The sequence below is a fragment of the Sciurus carolinensis genome, chromosome 7 (assembly GCF_902686445.1).
Source record: "Sciurus carolinensis chromosome 7, mSciCar1.2, whole genome shotgun sequence".
NCBI lineage: Eukaryota > Metazoa > Chordata > Mammalia > Rodentia > Sciuridae > Sciurus > Sciurus carolinensis.
This window is the reverse complement of record NC_062219.1, coordinates 118,830,687-118,851,491: the sequence shown is the minus strand read 5'-3', so window position 1 is coordinate 118,851,491 and position 20,805 is coordinate 118,830,687. Positions and strand designations below refer to the sequence as shown.

Sequence of the window (20,805 nt, the reverse complement as noted above, 5' to 3'; positions counted from 1 at the left end):
CTGCATTGCTGTGTTAATGATAACTTTGTGTTACTACAGTGGCCCAAAGCATCAGTAGTAACTGAGGGGGTCACAGAGGAGACTCCCTGGGAAGCACTCTGAGGTGAAGCTTTGTATCAGGAGGCAGACTAGAGAGAGCCGTGGGGTGAGGGGCATAGCACTGGGCAGAGGAAGAAGTCAGAGTGCAAAAAACCTTGAAATGGAGGTCTCAGCTCATCCTCTGGGGAGCTTGGGAGAGCTGTTGGGAATTGGCACTGGTCTTTGTGCCTTTTTGCCAACTAGTCTCTGAATGCTGGCTGTCCCTGGAGAGGGCATGACCTCGGGCCAGGCAGCTCCCTTGGTGGATGATTCCTGGAGAGACTCAGCTGAGAGCCTGTCAGCTGCCAGCACTCCCAGCAACTGTGGGAGTGCACATCTCAGCCCTGGAGGGTATCTAGGCAATGTGAGTCCTCTACAAGGGACTCACTTGGCATGGTTCATGAACACCTCAAGGTTTTTCTTCGCACCAGCAGAAGGTGCTGTCACCTCTGCTTTTGTAGAATAAGGATTTGGAACTGGTTGGTAAAAACAATGATAGTAATAGCTGCTATTTATTGAGTGCTTACTCCATGTCCTTATGCAAATTGCTTTACATACATGATCTCATTTATTCTCATTTAAATCCCAGTCCCCTCACCATCCATTTTTTACGTGTTCAGTGGTTAAGTGCCCTGGGTTCAATCCCTAGTACCAAAAAAGAAAGAAAGAAAGAAAGAAAGAAAAGAAGAAAAAAAGACTCCTTGACCAGAACTAACATACAGACCAAGATCTGAAGGCTGTGCTCTCAGCTACACATTAGATCCCACTAGGGAGGTAGGGGTGAGGGACCACACACACACACACACACACACACACACACACACAGTAGACCCCAAGGAGGTCCAGGAGGTCCATGGATTCCTGACACTGGCTCTACTTCGTAACCACAGCTCCATTTCCTAGCTATAACTCCCTAATTCCCCAGAGCATGTGAGGATCAGAGTCCTCCAGGGTCACTCAGCTTGCCCTCTGATCAGTAGATGGGCCTCTTCTGGCTCTCAGGCCCTGACAATCCTTAGAGCAGAGTGAGGGCCCAGGGAAGGACCTGGCTGCCAAACAGGTCCTGTGCCTTCCCACTGACCCTGCACGAATGCTGCCCTCTCCCACCTGGTTCTTGGTGGCTCTTGCATGAATTTGTACCCATCTACCTTCCTCTTGTCTTGTAACTGCCCTCTAGTCTTGCTTATCCTGGGCAAGTGGGCCCAGGGGAGGCCCTGGATCCACCACAGCCCAGCTTTGTAACTATGCTTGCATTTCAGGCAGTGGCTTCCAAGGGACAAAGTTCTGCCCTTGGGTGTGGAAGATACTGTGGACAAGCTCAAGATGCTGGAAGGCCGCAAGACCAGCATCCGCAAGTCAGTGCAGGTGGCCTATGACCGTGCAATGATCCACCTGAGCCGAGTCCGGGGGCCCCACTCCTTCGTCACCTCCAGCTACCTGTAAGGATGAGGTTGGGCTTGCTTCTGCCTGTCCTGCCTGCCTCCGTCCCATGGGGTACAGAGAAGCCTCTTCTGCCCCAGTCAGATGTATGGCCGGCAGCTTCCCCGTGATGGCCAGGGACTGAACTGTGTCCTCACTAAGGGCAAGGCCTCAGTTTTGACCAATAACATGGTTCCCTGGAGGGCCTGCTGTGTGCCAAAAACTCCCACCTGAGGTCCATCAGGGGCTATTCCACTGAAGAACCACTTAGAAGTAGAAATGGCTGTGGAGCTTGGGCCCAGCAAGGAGATGGACCTGGCCCAGAAGGGGAGAGATGCTAGGCTCCTTCTCAAGGGGCTGCCTGGCTCCTCCAGCCCCCTCCCAGCTAACTACACCTCAGGGCAGGCGAGGTCCTGACACTGATCCCAGAGATGCTGTGGATGCGCCAGGGTCCCTCTGGGAAGCCCACTGAGCTCCCCTCCTCCCCCTCGCCAACCCATTCTCACCTGTCTCATCTTCATGCCCAGGCCCAGTCTCTCCGTGCCCTATTCCTTTCCTTACTTTCTCTCTCGTGCCAAACTGACAGAAACATCACCAAACTGGTCTTTTTCTTTAAAGTCTCATTCCCTTCTTGGCCAGCTGCTATACTGGGTGGTTGTCTCTGCCAGGCCCTCAGGGTCCAGGGTCCAGGCAGCGCCCGCCCACCCTGTGAGAACCCCATCCACCAGCACACCTCCCCATCCCATAGGCCTCTGCAGCTGCTAACAGGGCTGAGCCTGACCATCTGCGCATGCCCCTGGATGAAGTGGCCCTCCTGCCCTCTCCCTGTCTTGCTGTGTCATGGGCCCAGGCTGGGATGGGCCCCTATCAGCTGACCAGACTGGTTGTGCGAGTATCTATCTGTCCACTGAGATGTCGCGGGCAGTTGGGATGGAGCTGTGCCCATCAGCTGGGTGTGCCCTCTCCCTCCTCTCCTCTCATGAGCTTTTCTTGTTCTGCAACTGCAGCCTTAAAGCTCTCCACCATCGTGGATGGCATGGCGCTGCCCTCACACATCTCCCTGCCTGCGCTCTGCCCCACAGCTCTGCTGCTCCCTCTTCCCGAACCAGGGAACGCAGCCCTTTTATTTCATCCCGTCTCCTTCCCTCTTTCTCTTTAACCTCCTTTCCACCACCACCTTCTCAAAAATGGAAGGGAAAAAACAAAACAAAACTGTGAATGGGGAATGCTGACTGACAAACCAACGCAGCTTTCAGAGGCTTCTATGTTTGTTCTCTGGACATTTCTTTTCTCCTCCTCTTAAGCACCAAAGTCGCGGGCCAGCTTGCAGGCCACTGACCGCCATGTTGATTTTTAACTCGACGTTCTTTTTAATTGTTTTAAATTTTTCATAGGGGAGTTTTGGACAAAACAAAGTCACTGGGGAGATCACTGCCATTTGTACACACACAACTTTTTAAAAATGCAGCCAACCACACACCAACTTCTTACACATCTGGGACACGAGCCAGAGTTAAAAGGGAACCAACAAAACTCTATAACATAGAGGATGGGATTTTGGATTTTGTACAATAAAAAAACACAATTCAGCATATGGCTAGGGAAGGACATGGTGTATATAATTGTAAAATACTGTTCTAAATTATTCAGGCCTATACTGTCCGTTACTGGAGTCCTCCATTGTGTGGCCACACAGTGTGGTTTATTTAAAGGAGCCTACGCGTCCCCTCTCCCCAGGTAGTTGGTCAACTGTGGACTCTGTGACCTTTGTCTAAACCTGTGTTGTAAGATCTTGGGGCTTTCTCCCCCACTCCCCCCTTTCCATGTCTGTCTATCTCTTTCTTCCCCCAACACTTTCTTTTCTTAGTCTGTTTTTCAATCTCTGAATCCTTCAGTCTCTCTCTGAGTCTCATTTTTAAAAATGCTCTTTTAGAACGCGAAACGGCTCAGATCCTGCTGTGGCATGGGGCCTATGTGTCTCTGTCGCGTCTGCTGTGAAGCACATGATGCTCTATTTATTGTAGAAAGTGACTTTATTTGCTTTCTAGAATTGTTTATAACAGATGGTATAAGAGAGGTAATAAACAGAGAAAATCTATGCCTGTAAAGAATACAAAAGTTAATTTTACCTACTATAATATGACTGTCGGAAACTTATTTTCTCTCTGAGAAATAAATGTTCTAATGGGCAGCAGTTGCTGTGCTGTGTTTGATATGATCAGTGGGGGCCCCTCTTCCTAACTCCTACTGCCCAGCCGCTCCTCAGAAGGCCAGAGCCCTTAAGAATGGGATTGTCCGGCTGTTGCAAGCCCCTGGCTGGAGAGGGCTTTGTCTCTTCTTGAACCTTTGAGTAGGCATGAAGATGTGCTCTGACCTTGTTTCCATCCCAGATAGTGCCACCTGGAGCCATGGAAGGGCCAGTCCACCTTCCTATGCCTTGGATTCTCTGTGGCCAAGTTCCTTTAGGAATTCTGCTCCTCTTCAGTAGGAGAAGTGACCATTTGGACACTTACAGCACCTCTTTGCCAAGCTGCTGAATTCGAGAGTCTAAGATACTCACTCCTCCTTTGCCATTGTTGGCTGATCCATTTGTAGATGGGCGGCTGACCAGACAGGGGCAGCAGGAGCCCAGCTCCTCATAGAGCTGGAAGGGATCCTTAAACCTACCTGACCCTTCCTTCCTTCAAAGGAAGGGAAGGAAGAAATAAGGAAACAGGCCAGCAGGAGTAAAAGATTCGACCAAGGTGGGTGAGCTAAGAAATGGTGGCAGAGTTCTGGAAAGAGGATTTGGCCAGTGCTCCTCATGAGCTCCACAGCATTTCAAAGCTGCAGTGGCCTCTTGTGTACCATGCTCCCCATTGTTGATGGCTGCGGCCCCAGCCTTTCTGGAAAGGGACGTGATGAAGAAGAGAAGCAGGGACAAACTGCCTGATTGCTGGACCTTGAATAGCTTTCCCCATCCCACCACCTCTCTCGGCCTGCCCGGCACATGTGCTTGTGTTTAGTGTGGCAGAGGACACAGGTCTCCTGATTACCTTCTCGCCTGTGACATTCTTAACATTGAGGTTCTAATGTGTGAAAATTGTCAGTTCAGCTTAACACTGATAAAGTACCTCCATTGTGCTGATGATCCTTGTGCAAAAAGCCACAGCCCAGGTCTCAAGATGCTCACAGTCTGATTACAGGACATCACAGACAACTCTGAACGAGGGTAGTTCAAGAGTCCCAGAAGTGTGGAGAAGTTTGAGAAAGAGATTTTTGGTTGGGGAATGATGAAAACTTCCAGAAGAAAAAAGCAATTCAAGCCTTGAAAAAGTGGGTCAAAAGTTCTTATTTATGAATTATATTTTGAATTGCAAAATAGTTGTGTTTAATGAAATTATGAGATCCTGTAAAGTATTTTAGAAATAAGGAAAATGGCCAAGTGGGTGGGATTTTTAATAGGCACAGCTGACGATAGATGAAGCAGCTTGTCCTGACTCAGGAAGGAATTGTGCATATTCTGACTCCAGTGACTGACACCCCATTTAACTAGAAGCCAATGATGTGGTGAGGCAGTGCATCACACTGAAAAGCCCTGTCCCTCGCTGGCTTCGTGGCCTCCAGCATGACAGTTGACCTCTGAGACTGATGTAGTAGAGGACCCCGAGCCAGGTCAAGGCATCAGTACTCGGGAGGAGGCAGCATTCATTGAAGAACTTGAACACGGAAGAGATGACCAGAGGAAAGGAAGCAGAAGCGTTGAGACAGGGTTGCTGGGTAACTGCGGGGATCAGGGAGCTTGGGGAGGTGGAGGGGTGTATTTGTGTTGCCTGTGGAACATCTGAGAAAAACTTCTGGCATGCAAATAGGAGTTGGGCCTGGAGTCAAGAAAGGAACAGATGACCAGGAGGTGGGCCCACCAGGGCAGTTAGCAGAATGGCCAAGGAAAGAGGAAGTGACAAGTGGACCTGAGCAAAGTCCCAAGTGTGTGGAGCTGGCAGGGAGTGGATGGAGATAGCACCCTCAGAGGGCCCTGGTCCCCAGGGTCCCTTGTGGATAATTGGCAAGCTCTAGGGATCATCCCACAGGTGGGAATAGGAGGTGCGAGGGAACAGCCAGGTGTGCTCAGCATCACAAGGCAGGAAAAGGTGGGGCCGGAGCAGAACCCACACCCAGCACTACCTGCTCTCTGCAGACCCATCACTCAGCCTTGGAGATAACAAATGTCTTTAATAAGTTCTGCTCATGCTGTGATTGAACTTCATGGACTCAAGTCTAAAATGGTGTTATGACACTGCCGCATGCAGAGGGGGAGGTCTGACTTGGAACAGGGAATCCAGTTTTCCTCAGAAGTTTAAAATATCATTAAGCCAGGTGCGGTGGCACACACCTCTAACCCCTGCGACTTGGGCTGCTGGGGCAGGAGGACTGCAAGTTCGAGGCCAGCCTCAGCAATTCATCCAGACACTGAGCACCCTGTCTCAAAATAAAAAATAAAAAGGACTGAGGAATGTAGCTCAGTGGCAAAACTCCCCTGGGTTCGATCCCTGGTACCAAAAAAAAAAAAAATCATTAAAAAACATTTGCCAAAAAATTCAGTCAGCTTGGCCACTTCCTTACTGTGTTAGTTGGCATTAACACTTGAGTGTGTTTGCTTCTCAGAAGGGCTTGCCTGACCTGGTCTGGCTGTACTTTGACTGCTAGGCTGTGTAAGAGGGTGGTTACGTGGTCGGTGAGGCCTTCGGAGCTCTGGGGCTGCCGCCTCAACAGTGCCGACAACCATCAATCATGCCCATCTCTGGTCCTGCCAGCTGCAGCCAATCTGGCCTTTACCTGAGTTGAGAGTGGGGGAATGGTTTCTTCAAAACATGGGATAGAAGTTTCTAAATCACTGTGCAGTGGGGGAGAGGGGCCAGGAAGGTGTGTGTGTGCTGGGCCAGGGCAGCAGGGAGCTGGCTCCATCTTGACACATGGGTTGCTGGCTTGCCCTTCCCCTTCAAGCACCTCGGTCAGTGATTGGAATGGACAGAAAAGAAAAAAAGTGCCAAGAAGAAAGTAAGAACTATCCTCATTCGAACCACCCAGAAATAACCATCTTTTTTAGATATAATTTGACCTTAAGTTGAATCTCCATGAATTCGTACATGCTCCATGAAACCTCCACCACAGTCAAAATGCACGATATTTCCAGGGCCCCAGAAGTTTCCTCAGGTCCCTTCCCCGTCAATACCCCTGCTCCAAAGGTGACTGCCTTCCTTGAACGTGGTGTAAATGGCATCACACAACAAGTGCTGCTTTGTGTCTAGCTTCTTTCCTTCTCCATTGTGTTCTGAGCTTCTCCTGTTTGACCTGTAGCTATAGTTTTTTTTTTTTTTTTTTTTTTTTTTTTTTTTTTTTTTTTCTGAGCAGTGTTCCATTGTTCAGCAACACCACAGTCGTCTCTGCATTCTCTTGCGGACGGACGCTGGGGTGTTTCTGGTTTGGCTGTCATGAATGACACTGCCAGGAACATTCTCGCCGTGGCTTTGGTGGACTTAAGCCCTCGTTTGGGCGTTGCCCGGGAGTGGCATTGCTCTGCCGGCCGTGGGGCCGATAGATGCTCAGCTTTCGTACATTCTGCGAGTTTGCCGTTGGTTGTTCAGTTTCCACTAGCACAGCGGCACAGCAGCACAAGTCCACAGCGGAGGCGAGTGTCCAGGTGTCCCTCATCGCGCACGCGCCGGTGGCCTTTGCCCGGGACCTGGCGGTTGAATGGTTTCCACTAAGCTCCATGGGGCAGCAGCTCTTCCTTCTTCCTTTACGCACTACCCTGCTCCAAGGTGCTTTCAACTGGGCAGCCCCCAACTGAAGGGACTGGCGGGGAGGGAAGCTGGGCCTGGCAGTCCGCGGAGGCGTTCGCGCCCCGCTGCGCCGCACCAGCCTCCGCACCCCAGCATTGCAGCCTGGGCTCTTTGCGAAGTTAGGTTAGGCTGGACGGTCCCCGGTTCAGAGTATGTAGCCTTGCCCTGGACGTCCTCCTCATCCCTGCCCGCTGGGCTCCGAGGGACACCAGCCTCCAGCACTTCATATCCAAATCTTTCCTTGCGCACAGGCTGATGCCCCCAATTCCACCATTAGCAATCCATGCTTTTATCTCGAGGCTGTGACCCAGCGGCAGGACCACGGTCAGAGTGGGTCGCTTTCCCTTTAAAGGATTGGTAGCGCTGGGTGAACGGAGGCAGCATGAGCGGGTCTGGATGAGGCAACGGAGCAAGGACACCCAGACCTCGAGGGAGGAATAAAAGGAGATGAGAAGGGCCCACTCGCTGGCTGGCTGACTGCGTTGAGTCAGGCAGGAGGCCGCACGGAAGACTGAACCAACTTCAAAGGACTCGCTCAGATCTCTGGTAGGGTGAAGGTCGGAGATAAGGCGGGTCAGGGAGAGAGACTGGGGAGCCTGGTGCCAAAGGCAAGCTCTGGACACAAGAGATTGTGGGACCAGGGTCGACTTGAGCAACTGTTTGAAGCTGGCCTTGTCCTGAGACCCAAGAGCATCTTCTAGGACTGGGGGTGGGGTGGGCCTAGAGAGGGGGTGAGGTCACCGACTTTCCTGAGCTGGCACCCGGGCTCTGGACACACCCAGGTAACATCCAGAGCCATGGGGCCTGTCCCCTCTTCCTGCCCCCAGGCTGGGACAGGACTGGGGTCCTCCCCTCCCCTCCACCTCCCTCCTGCCCTCCCTTTCAATCTTCTCTCTTTATGACTTTTAATTTTGGTCTGTTATATGATTCAGAATTCCAAAACCTCAGGAAAGTCTCCCTGTCCTCAGCAGAGGCAAATGATTTTACCAGTCACGTATGCAACTTTCCAGAGATCCTTTAGTATAAGAATGTGTGTGTGTGTCTCCTTTTTGTATACATATTATAGCACATCGCACACAGTTCTGAACCTCATTTTTAAACCTTGGTCTTACTAAATATTAAGCAGATATAAATTTAAAAAACACCCATGATACAATGAACCCATCTGGTATCTACAATCTGTTTTAAACAAAGAGAGCTGACTTTTTTTCTTGTTTCTTTCTCTCTCTGTCCTTTCTCTCTCTCTCCCTCCTTTTCTTTTACCTTCCTTCCTTCCTCTTTCTTTTTCTTCCTTTCCTTTTTTTTTTTTTTTGTTCAGTCTGTCACCCAGGCTGGCCTCTAACCCCTGGGCCGGAGCGATCCCCCTGCCCCAGTGTCCCCAGAGCCGAGCTCACAGCTGTGCCTGAAGTCAGGCCTTTAAAATTCTCTCTGTGCCCTGCCCCACCCCCCACCGCTCTTCCCCTAAATACCATCCTGAATTTTATGCTTATTATGCCTTTTTTCTTTGTAATCCTGCCACTTATTTATATTATCATAAATATGTATTTACTATAATCAATAATTATAAACAAGTAGTATAGTTAGTAGATATAATACACATAAACATTACATAATAATATAATAAACAAAATGTAGCAAAAACATATTGTATACTTTCTCAACTTTTTTGGATTTTTGAATCGTCTTCTGCAACTTTTATCTGAACCCTGATTATAGTCCCAGACTCGGCGCACATTTCCATTCTTGGGTAGAATTCCACTGTCGGAAGATGCCGGGATTCCTTTCATTGCTTGGGTTGCTTTGGAGTTTTTGCTTCTGGGCACAGCAGTGGTGTGCAGGAGCTGTTGTCTCTCTCGGTGTTTGTAAGGGTTGAGTAGGAACTTCTCTGAGACCTGGGCACAGGCCACTTCAGTAGATGCTGCCCATCAGTTTTCTAAAGCGGTGGTGACTATTCACACACCTGCCTGAGAGTGCCCCTTAATCACCTTTTAAACCTGCCAGACCGATGCGGGTAAATCGTCATCAGGTGTGGGCTGCTTTTCATTCGCTAATTACGCACATGGTATTTTCTTTGACTTCAAACATGTGTTGGCAACCATTCCTTATCAGAGCAGCGAGGACTTCCTCCTCCCGTCTTGGCTGCAGACGGTGCCGTCACATGATGTTCTCCTGACTGACTGCACCATTCCTTACCCACAGACAGGCACTGAGTCGGCTCCAGTCCTTAATCAACTGGCAGCAAGTGACTGAGGGTGTGGAGAACAAAGTGCACCCGTGCTCAGGGTGTGGGGGGGCAGGTCTGGACCGGGCACCTCTTGAGATGTTTAGGTGGAAGACAGTTTGCGTTCTTCTCTGGCCTGTACCTGCTTATTTTCAACAAATTCCCTTAATTCCTGGAGCCCAGGGTCGGAGCCTCATCCCCCTGGTCCTCACAGGGCCACCCTGTCCCATTTGCGCTGCACCCCCTCCTCTTCTCTCCAATGAGGACACCCGTCTCCTGCCTGGCCCTGAAGGAGCCAGGGCAACACATGCACAGAAATAACCAAGTAAGGATGGGACACACCCTGGCCCACCACCTCTTTGCTGTGCCGCGTTGGGTGAATTCTCTGCCCTCCCTGAGCCTCAGCTTCTTCCCCCGTGACCGTCCCGCTGACTTTTCTGGGGCTGGGGGTTGACCAGGCCAATGTTAATGAACCACTCTGTTCATGCACTGACTGGCCAGGCCTCCCTTGTCATCAGGACCATCCTAGTTCTAGGAAGCCATGGTGAGGCTCTGAGTGTCCGAGAGCACCCGGAGGGGGCACAGCAGAGCCCAGTCTGAGGGCTTCCTCAGGGAGGGGATGTTGGAGCTGCTTCTGTCAAGATGAGAAGTGGGCATTGATGGATTGGGAGGCAGGATCCCTGGATGAGGGACCAGGAATCAGACGCCTGGAGAGTGAGGGGGGGAAGGTTTGGATGTACTTGGGAACCAGTGAGGAACTGGGAAGATGTAGAGGGTGAGGATGTGGGACTTCGGGCCCTGAGTGCCGCTGGGGCTCCCTCTTGGAGTGCTCAGTGGGCAGAACAGGGCCCCTGGGTGGGCACAGGCTCCGGCATGGTACCAGCAGTTCAGAGGCCTGCTCCCGTCGGAGCTTGACAACCACACTTGACAATTGCTGCTTTTGTCTGCATAAGGAGGCGCAGCCCAGGAAAAGGGCCGTGGGGGTGAGTGGAGCTGGACACCCTAGCACAGAGCTCAGCAGCTAGTGTGTGCGCTGTTTGCACTGGGAGAGAGCAGGACTGGTACGGCACGTGGCTCAGGACAGCTCCCCTTCCAACCCGACTTTGACCTGGTAACCTGCAGGCATGGGGTGGCCAAGGGCCCAGTGCCTGGGACATTGTGGAAAAAACAGAAGAACTAAGCAGCATGTCCTCCAGGGAGTTTGGAGAGCGGGAAGCCATGACTGCTTCAAAGGCTATAGCAACCATGTTCAACTTGGTGCTTGAAACTTGTTAGTCTGGCTCTCCCAACAGACCAGGTAGGTTGGAGACATTATGATATCATCTTGCCTTTTTCATGCCCAGGCTGAGCCTCAGAGAGGTTGAGTAACTTGGGTAAGGTCACACAGCTGGGAAGTGGTGGAGCTGGAATTCTTAAGTCTGATTCTGAAGTCCCACTCTCTCCTTCTTCCTCCTTTTTCTTTATCCTCTCTCTCTTTCATAGATATTGCATTTACATGGTCCCTAACTCAAAGGGTACAAAGAATATGCAATGATATTCCTACCCCTATTTCCCAGTTTTCCTTCCTAGAGAAAATTAAGGGTACTAGCTTCTTATAGCTAATTTCAGAATATTCTCTGTACATACAAATAGGTGTATTCTATAGATATTCTCCCCTATTTTTGGACCAAAAAAAAAGAAAAAAAAGCTAGCATTCTATATGTACTATTTTGACCAGTTTTTCTTCACTTCGTATCTCCTGGCAGTCTTTCTATATCAGTTCACCAACATCTTTTCCTTATTCTCCATGCAGCCTGTTTATTCAACCCTCCTCTAATTAGTGGATATTTAGGGGCTTCCGACCTGCTCAGTTACATCCTGTTCTGTGTGAACAGCCTTGAGCTCAGGTCATTTGCATGAGCAGGTGTGTCTGTCACATGATGCTCTGGAAGGGGGACCACTGGGCACACTTGTGCCATTCATTACCTTCTCCCCAAATCTGTCTATAGACTTCACCAGAAAAATGCTTCTTCCTTCTGTAACCTGACTGCCCTAGCGTGTCCCTCTGACGGCCCTTTCTCCCACACACTGCGGTTCTCTGGGCTCAGGCGTGGTCTTCCGGGCTCCTCCAGGGAGGAGTGTGTGTGCGCCCAGCACGCAGCAGGAGGTCACTTGGCATGGGGAGCAGCACGCACCTTCCTCCCCTGGTCCTCAAACCCCCTCATGGGAGCCTGGCAAGAACCATCATCCCCACTTCACGGGTGGGCAAGCTGAGGCTGGGGGACAAGCTGACTTGCCCTGGGCCTCCTAGATGGAGAAGGAAACCCGGGGCCCCAGAGCGGGCACCGCCTCAGCCCCGGGGCCACCCTGCCTCCCGGTGGCCGCTGGACAGCAGTTAGCCCGGAAAGCAGGCTTTTCAGCCTTGTTCTGTCACTGCGCAGTCGCGGGCTTTGGAGCTGTTCTTGTTTGTTTGCCAACAAAGACCAGAGAGACGGGGCATGCATGGGGCAACATTTTCGGGGTCGCAGGGCACTGCAGGTGCTCCTGGGCTCATCAGTGCCTCAGAAACTACAGGGGCAGCCGACAGAGCCTCGCTGCGCGGGTGGCCGGCGGTTGGCAGCATTTCAGAGACGACAGGGAGGTCCTCGATCAGGAAACCAGCGGTGGCCTGCCAGCTCAGTGTCGCGCGGGAGGCACCGAGCCGCTCGGCCTCAGGCGCGCTGCGTCGACCCGGGCCAGCGGCAGGGTCCGGCCAGGCACTCGGCGGCCGGCCCTCGGGAGCTCCTCCCAGGCTGCGGCTCTCCTCCTCTCTGTGATTATGAAATGAAAGAGGTTTCCGGATGGAAAGCTGAGCGCACTCACGGATCATCCCCACTGGACGGGGCTCCCCGCGCGTGTCCCTGCAGCTTTAGCGGCCACCTCAAGGTGGCTCGTCCTGCCTGGGTCCTCGGTGGTTCTCCATCCACCTACCTCCCCAGCAGGTGCAGCCCTGGCCTCCTGGTTCTTTGACCTCCTTTTCCCCAGAGCTCAGTCAAGCCTCTTTCCAGCTGGTTCCTCTGAGACCTCACCCCACTCCCAGGTCCACTGACTCCTCCCGAGTCCACCAACCCACCACGTTCCTGCGGCCCCCCAGATCCTCACTCCACTCCTTTCCCAGCCTAAATCCAGGTTGGCTAACACAGCTCCTGTCTTGTCTATACCCTGCCACACACACACACACACACACACACACACACACACACACACACACCACCTGCTGGGCTGCCCTCAGTGGCACAGTCCCAGCCATTAGCTCCTGCTCTCTGCCAGTCCCGCCTCCACCAAGGTTTTTGTTTTTTGGTACCAGAGATTAAACCCAGGGGTGCTTGACTTCTGAGCAACATCCCCAACCCTTTTTATTCTGAGACAACATCTCAAAATAAATGTTGCTTAGGGCCTCACTAAGTTACTGAGGCTGACTTTGAACTTGCCATCCTCCTGCCTCAGCCTCCCAAGTCACTGGGACTAAGGTGTGCACCACCATGCTGGAGTCATTGTGTATTTGACTTGCCTATTTTGCTTACCTCTATCTGTCCTCCTAGCACATGAACCCCACAGGGGTAGGAACTATGTCCTTTGCTCTATCCCAGCACCTGGAGGAGTGCTTGGTACAGTAGGTGCATATTTGTTGAATACATTTCTTTCTGAGTGTGGAGAAGGGTCTGAGAGCAAGTTTACATGAGTACATAGGAAAAAAGCAGGGGGTAAAGTCACCCTCTGTCCAAGGAGGAGTGTGGGGGGCTGGATGAGCAGGACAAACTCCCACACTTTATAAGAGGAGAAGATAGTAATTAGCTCTTCTTGGCTTGGGAGGCCAAGAAATCTTGGGATTTACCTTTGCTGAATGGTTGCTTCCTGCTCATCTCAGTCACTCAAGGTTTCTAGGCAGATGACTGAATGGCCAAGATCACCTCCTGCGTCTACAGCTAGGGGCCACCCAACCCATCAGCTCTGCCAACCCGTACATTTTGCGAGCAGGGAACCGAGGCCCATACAGGGTGCTGGGGGTAGAGGCCGGCCTCCAGCCCAGGCCTCCTGCCCTGCAGTCGTGTCTTCAACGCTAGCTACGCTACCTCACTCTGCTGCCAGGTGCAGTCCTTTGCCCAACTGTCCTCACCCCTAAAAGAGGCAGAGAAAACCTTGAAGTGTGCTGAAGAGCTTGACGGACCTGACCCGGCCCCAGGAACCCGCGCATGTGCTCACCATGAGGCAGCACGGTGCTCGGCGCTCGACAGATGGCACCTCATGGAATCCTGCCTCAAGGTCAGGGGAGGCACCGTCACTGTCACCCCCTCGTATGGAGGCACAGGAGGTCACGTACCCACACATGCTATAGGAAGTGACAGGGCCTGCGCCCAGACCCCACTAGGCTCTGGAGCCCCCTTGTGTCTTCACCCTTGGTCTTACATTCTGACTGGGTGGCTTTTCTAGACACTTGAGCCAGCCTGGAAGAATCCATCCTTCTGCAACCTCCATTCATTTATCTCGCGGTGCTGGGAATGCCCAGAGCCTCACACCTACGGCCAGCGCTCTCCTGCTGAGCCACACCCCGGGACCTCTGTCCTCCCAACCCAGGACAAGGTGCCCTGCTGGCTGCATGTCCATCCTCGAGAAGCCCTGAGGGAGGCAGCAGAGGAAGGGGACACAGGCTGACCCAGGCCCAGTCCCAGCACGTTAGTTCTGCTCAGTTTCCACATGGGCCTGGGCTCTAGGCCCCCACAGCTAACAGGTGGCAGGAGTAGGACTTGGTGCCACCCTTGTTCGACTCGCTCCAGAGATTCCCCAAGACTGGTGTCAGGACGTGATGGAAGAGCGTTTCTGGTCGTGAGCCTGGACCTCAAAATCATCTCAGTACGATCTAGCTGAGGTTCTGGCCATTTCGCTCTTCCTCTCATTCCTTGGGAACAGGAGAATATCATGCAGACTGGAGTTTCCACTGAAATGGGTAAAAGAGTCTGAACCAAACAGAAGACAACTAATTTGCCAAGCCTTATATCAAACACAATTTTTTTTTTTTTTTTTTTTTTTTTTTTTTTTTTTTTTGCGGTGCTGGGGATCGAACCCAGGGCCTTGTGCTTGAGAGGCAAGCACTCTGCCAACTGAGCTATATCCCCAGGCCTCCAAATGTAATTTTTAAAACCAAATTATCTACAATATGTCATGCTAGACATTTTTTTTTAAAAAAGATCAGAAATTTAATTCCTTTATATGTGAGGTGTCCAGACAGACAGACCAGTGTTGATAGAAGGATTCCTAAGAGTGAGGACTCTTGAGTTCTGGGTCTGGCTCTGACTTGGGCTTGCTGGGTGACTTTGAGCAGGTCACCTTCCTTCTCTGGGCCTTTGTTTAAGCACCATGGAAATAAAAGGCAGGGTCTGATGAACTCTCAGGTCCCCTCTAGATCTGAAGGTCTAGGATAGGAATACAGGTTCTGGACTGAGACACTGGCATCCAGAGCCCTGTTTCATCACTGACTAGCTAGTAAATGAACAAGTTAGACAGGTTGCTGAACTACTCCGAGATTTAATTTCTTCATATGTAAATCAGAGATCAATAATAACTCTGTCATCAAGTTGCAAAAATAGAATGAGAAAATTCATGTAACTTGCTTGGCCCGGGGCCCAGCATAGACTCAAGATGTGCTCAAAATTGGTTAGTCATTGCAATGATGAGAGCTCTTTATGTTACTGAAAATAAAGAACCAGATCACAAAAATCAGACCCTCCACAGATAGTTATTGAGCACACATTCCTTATTTGGGATGAACACATCAGTTGGCTTCCAAACCACTCCCAGGCCCTTCTTTGCCATTGCCTAACACAGAGATTGAAACCCAGATGTTTTCTCCCCCGGCCTTTTTCTGCCATATGAACCATGTTTCGGTTTTGAAGTGTAAGCTCTCAGGTGCTTCTGGGAAGATTTTTGTTACCTGCTAAAATAGCAGCCCCAGAATGAAAGCCCTTGCAACCCCTTCTGCTGCTTCTTACCTTAAATGTGAATATGTTATTTGGAGCTGTGGCAGCAGTCTTGTTGACCATGAGGCACAATCACAAAAAGAAAAACCCACAAAACTGAGGCTGGAAAGAGCCTGGGTCCTGGTGACTTTTCTGAACAGACACCAAGTCCAGCAGTGCTGGCTGTTAGACTTCCCACTGTGTGGAAGTACAAACCATATTTGTTTAAATAAGGGTCAGCTTCTTGATGCTGGTAGTTGAGTTCTTCCTACTTCATGCACCATTTAAAAAACATTTAAGTTTCCTCTAGTGCGAAGCACTGTTCCAAGCATTAGGTTTGCAAAAGGTGATAAGACAACTTTCAGGTTTTGTAGTCTATTTAGGGAGACAGTCAGATTGTTATTGCTTTATGGCAACAAAAATGTAGTTGGTGATCCATTGGAAGGCTTTATATGTTAGCACAAGGGCATAAAGTGGACGGCAGACTCCTTCTCCTAGGCTGGAAAGGCTTTCAGCACTTCTCCAGCCCCCAGCCTAGCTTACAGTAAGTAGATGCTCAACAAATGCTTGCTGAATCTGTGCTCACCCTGCACCTGTGCCCGTTTTAAAGTTAGGCGTGGCTGTGTGATTTGCTTCAGCTAATATGATGTGAGCAGAGTGGACACCTGTCAATTTCAGGTGGGAGCGTTAAAGAGTCACTGCAGATCTCTGTGCGCTCTTTCCTGCTGCTGCCATGGCACAGAAAGTTTAGTTGGTGCCCTGGTCAGAAAAATACATCTCTGTCATTAGAAACTGTTGGCTGCAGAAGATTAGTTGTTCCTGCAATATAACCTAGCTGAACCTAATGCAACGATGGAGTGATTGATTAAATGAATGAATACAGGCGGTGTCAGGAATGTGTGAAAGGGCTGGGGGGCGGTGCCAAGGCAGGGACACTTGAGGCCGATATATAGTTGGATGCGTAGTAGAAGCTGCCCTCTTACCTCCCTCCTTCTGGCAGGGCCTGTGTCCCTTTATGGTGGCTGTACCAGCCTCCTCTGAGCTAAGGCATGGACATGTGAGCCTGTCCAACTTGCCAACCCTGAGGGACAGTCTTCTCAAGGGCTTTCTAGACAGGATGCTTCCTAGACTTTTCTCAGAGTGCAGGTCACTCCATGCTGAGTTTCCTTTTACTGAAGGCTGCGAGTACCCTGATGCAGCACAGATAGCCGCAATGGTGGTCCCTCAGAGAGACGAGGGAGCCCTGGACAGAGGCCCTGTAGGGACAGGGAGTCAGGGAGAGCTGAGGAAAACTGGGAAGCAGAGCCAAAGGGCCTGGAGAGAGATTTGGAACAGGGGCTGGGCATCGTGGAGCGCAGAACAAAGCTATCTAAAAACCCAGACGCAGTGCATGAATGGGGGCGCCCAGTGGAAGGGACAGGTGCTTAGCAGAAAATCAGCTCTGTCCCAGGACCAGAGTGTGCTGTGGGAGCTGGGAGAAGGGAAAGGAGGGTGGAGTCAAGGAGGCCCAGAGGAGGAGGCTGGAGCTGAAGAATGACTGGGCTCTCTGTCTGGATCGATGGAAAAGACCACCTTAGTCCGGGTTCACCCTTCCCAATATAGCTGAGACCAAATTTTATAGCTGGCACTTTACAGATAATCTTTGCCTTGCAACTTTCACTTATAACTTTGTTTCAACGGTTTTCACCTAATGAATGGAAAGGCATTCAATACCAAATGTACTTTGAGTGCAAACATTTAAAAATATGGCTACCTAATATATCATTAGGTATATTCACCTTAGCCTTGAACTGGGCCTGTCAAGGGGCTGAGGCCCGTGGTAAGCAGACAGAAGGGGCTGCTCGTGTGCTCTCCAGTGACAGAATGGCACAATCCTAACAGAATGCAAAAAGATGGTCTATGGGGCAGCAGGAACTTACCTCCCGTTTGAACACCAAACATCTGCATCATTGAAAACCATGTACAGAGCCAGAACAAAGAAGAGCACCATCTTTCCCTAACTCATATGAATGCCATTTTACTTCTTCGAGTCTCATTTCCTCTTCTATAAATGGATTTTTCTTTTTTCTTTTTTTTTTAATTCATTTTTATTGTAAACAAATGGGATACAACTTGTTTCTCTGTTTGTACTTGAAGTAGAGGCATACCATTTGTGTAATCATACATTTACCCAGGGTAATAGTTTTTGATTCATTCTGTTATTTTTTTCCTCCCCCCCACCCCTTCCACCCCTCTTATCCCTCTATAGAGTCCCTCCTTCCTCCATTCTTGCCCCCTTCCCTATAAATGGATTTTTCTAAAAAAAAAAAAAAAAAAATCTATCAGTATTGCTGTGAAAACCAAATGAAATGATTCTGTGAAGTTCTCTGAGAACAGGTTAAGAATTTTTTTCATTCTTGACAATACAGCTAACACGTTGCAGTTAGCAGTTTACAGGAGTCTTCTCGAGCTCCAGTGTGCACAGGATCACCTGGGGATCTTGTTGAAATGCAGACCCTACTTCAGTAGGCCTAGGGTGGGCTGAGATGCTGGTGTCACCCACACTACACCTTGAGTAACGGCAATTTGTAAACCTGAACTTTCTAGTAATACATTTCCAGCAGACGTCAAGTCACCAATTTAGAGAGTCGTTTGGGTATTCCACTTGGTCAAAATGGACTGTAGAGGGCTGGGGAGATAGCTCAGTTGGAAGAGTGCTTGCCTCACATGCACAAGGCCCTGGGTTCAATCCCCAACACACACACACACACATACACAAATGAACTGTAGCATCTCCTATTCTACAGGTAATAAACTTGAATGGTGCAGTTATAGAAGGCAGAAATGAGGGTCTACATAAGAACTAAGCATGCTCAGCGTCAACAGATATTACTTTAAGAAGATGTGGTGACGTGCATTCAGTGAACTTTGGGGTAAGTGTTCTGTTGCTATCTTTCTCATATAAGTAACATAGAACCAAAATAGAAATTATTTAAATAAGGACATCTTATTTTTCTCCCAAAACAAGAAAGCTGGCAGCAGAGAAGACCCTAGGTCAGTTCATCTAGTGACTTGAAGACATCATTAAGGACCCAGGTCCTTTTCATTTTCTTTCTCCGCCAAGGGTGGCATAGTGCATGGGCCTCCTTAGGCTGGCTGTCCTCATGACCAGAGGTAACTGTGGCAAAACAAGCACCACATCCTGATGGTGGCTAAAGGCAAAAAAAAAAAAAAAAGAAAAAAGAAAAAAAAAGGCTATTTCTTCTTGCTGCTGTGGGGTGCAACTGAAGAACAGACTGATCACCACTGAGAAGTCCAAATTTGAGAGTCTTTATTAGCTGGCCATCTGACTGTCTCACACATAGCCCAAAATGGCTATAGGGAGGACAGCCCCGAGTGTAGCGTTGGAGGGTTTTTATACCACAAGTAAAGCATGTCAGTACATTAATCATAAGCGGCCATTGCTATGATTTAAAACTACAAACTAACATCATGAGATCTAAAATAATAAGTAGAAGGGGAAGTGGTCAAAACAACCTCAGTCAGGTACAAGTTAAAGAAGTGTTACTAACATGTAGACAATCATTCTCTGACAGGGTACCTTGTCCAAGAAAAATAGGAACAAAAAAGAGAACAATTTTACATTATATAAGAATTAGCAATTTTTGTTGCCAAACATGCTATGCTAAGCAACTGTTGATAGGCACAGAGGTGGGGTGTTCCCATGGGAGAAGCATTTCTTACATGACATGGAGTCTCAGGGTAAAATGGAGTATGTTTGGTCATTGCCCATGTAACCTGGCCCATAACACTGTTGGTCTCTTTCTTTCAGTTGTCATATTCTTTAGTTCCAGAATTTCCATTGTGGTCTTTTTATAGTTGCTGTTCCTCTCCTCGGATTTCCAATCTTTTCATTCATTATGAATATACTTTCATTTATGTCTTTGAGTGTGGTTATTAAGGTTGCTTTAAAATCTTTGTCTTTAATTCTTATATGTGGCCCATCTTGAGCTTGGTTTTCATTGATTTCTGTTTCTCTTTCCTGTGTGTCCCATTTTCCTGTTTCAAACTTTTAATGTCAAGTACCTCTGGACTGTATGCTGAACTTTTGGAATGTTTTGGTGCAGGAACACTGGATTTCTTTCACTTTCCCAATGAATACTGATTTTTCTGTTTATTTTATCAGACAGTTAATTTGGCTGAACTCTCAAACTGGAAATGCTGTCTCTCTGTTGGATAGGAACTGAAATCTTCATTTAGATTTTCTAGACTTAGGTATGCTGCTTGGAGTCTATACCACCCCTATGGAGTTCAGAGATTTACAAGGTCTAGACACAGAATCTGGAGTTACCTATTTGTGTCTTCATCTTTGCAAGGTTTCCTGCCTCACTTTCCAGCCTTGTGGTCACCAGAATTCTGTAGCCAGTACTACCGTGGGCTTATATCTGAGTTTTAAACATTCCACATAACCTTGACTGGGGGCTTCCATTAGGCAAAAAGCTCCAAGAAAATGAAAAAAATCTACCCAGTGCTATTTCCCTCCTCCACGTGTTGACTACTCGATGCAGTATCCATGCTGTTTTGATCATTCTCAAGTGTTTTCATAATTGTTTTTTATAATTTTGTCCTGTGGGAGGTTTTGGTCCAGTGGGAGTGACTCAGTCACCACTGCATGCAGCATTTTTGTGAGTCTGTTTTCAAAGAACAAGGACAGCTTTCTCATAATCCCCCAGTAGATTTCTTCTCTGTCTTATTGGCCAGAATTGTGTTCATCTGCTCTTTCTTAATCTCCCTTGTTCCAGGGCCTGCCTTCCCTAAAGGACATAGCTGCCCCAAAGAATGTAAACAGAATTAGGATTTGTTTAACCAGAAAGAAGGAGGAAGGACAAGCCAGAAACCAATGCAACTTGCCACACTGAACTTTATAGCACCTTTAATATGAAGGATAGCATTGTGACTCTCCAGTCTCACCTATAGTCTTGTCTTTTCTCTCCCTGTCTCTTCCATGTGTGTGTGTGTTGCTGGAAATCAAACCCAGGACCTCTCACATGAGCACTCACAAGCACTCTACCACTGAGCTACATTTCCAGAGGACTTTTTTTTTTTTTTTTTTTTTTTTTAATTTTGAGACAGGGCCTTGATAAGTTGTCCAGGCTAGACTTGAACTTGCAATCCTCCTGTCTCAGCCTCCCAAGTCACCAGGTCACTGGATTATAGGCATGGTCCACCATGGCCCAACTTCATCTGCAGTATTTCTGAACTGTATTCATTTGATGAATAGGTCCTTTATCCACAGAGCTTAAGCCAAGACCTT

The 20,805-nt window shown here is 49.2% G+C and overlaps 1 protein-coding gene across 2 annotated transcripts in view; it reads left to right on the top strand.

Annotated features, from left to right (window-relative positions):
• The window catches only part of Brpf3 (bromodomain and PHD finger containing 3), a 33,838-nt gene extending 29,796 nt beyond the window's left edge, over positions 1-4,042 (top strand). The window contains exon 13 of one of the 2 annotated variants that reach the window (XM_047558354.1): positions 1,338-4,042. In XM_047558354.1, coding sequence (XP_047414310.1) covers positions 1,338-1,521 — 184 coding nt within the window. In that variant the 3' untranslated portion in view covers positions 1,522-4,042. The remainder of the gene's footprint in view (positions 1-1,337) is intronic. The other variant, XM_047558355.1, reaches the window with a different exon arrangement.
• Positions 4,043-20,805: the final 16,763 nt, after the last annotated feature.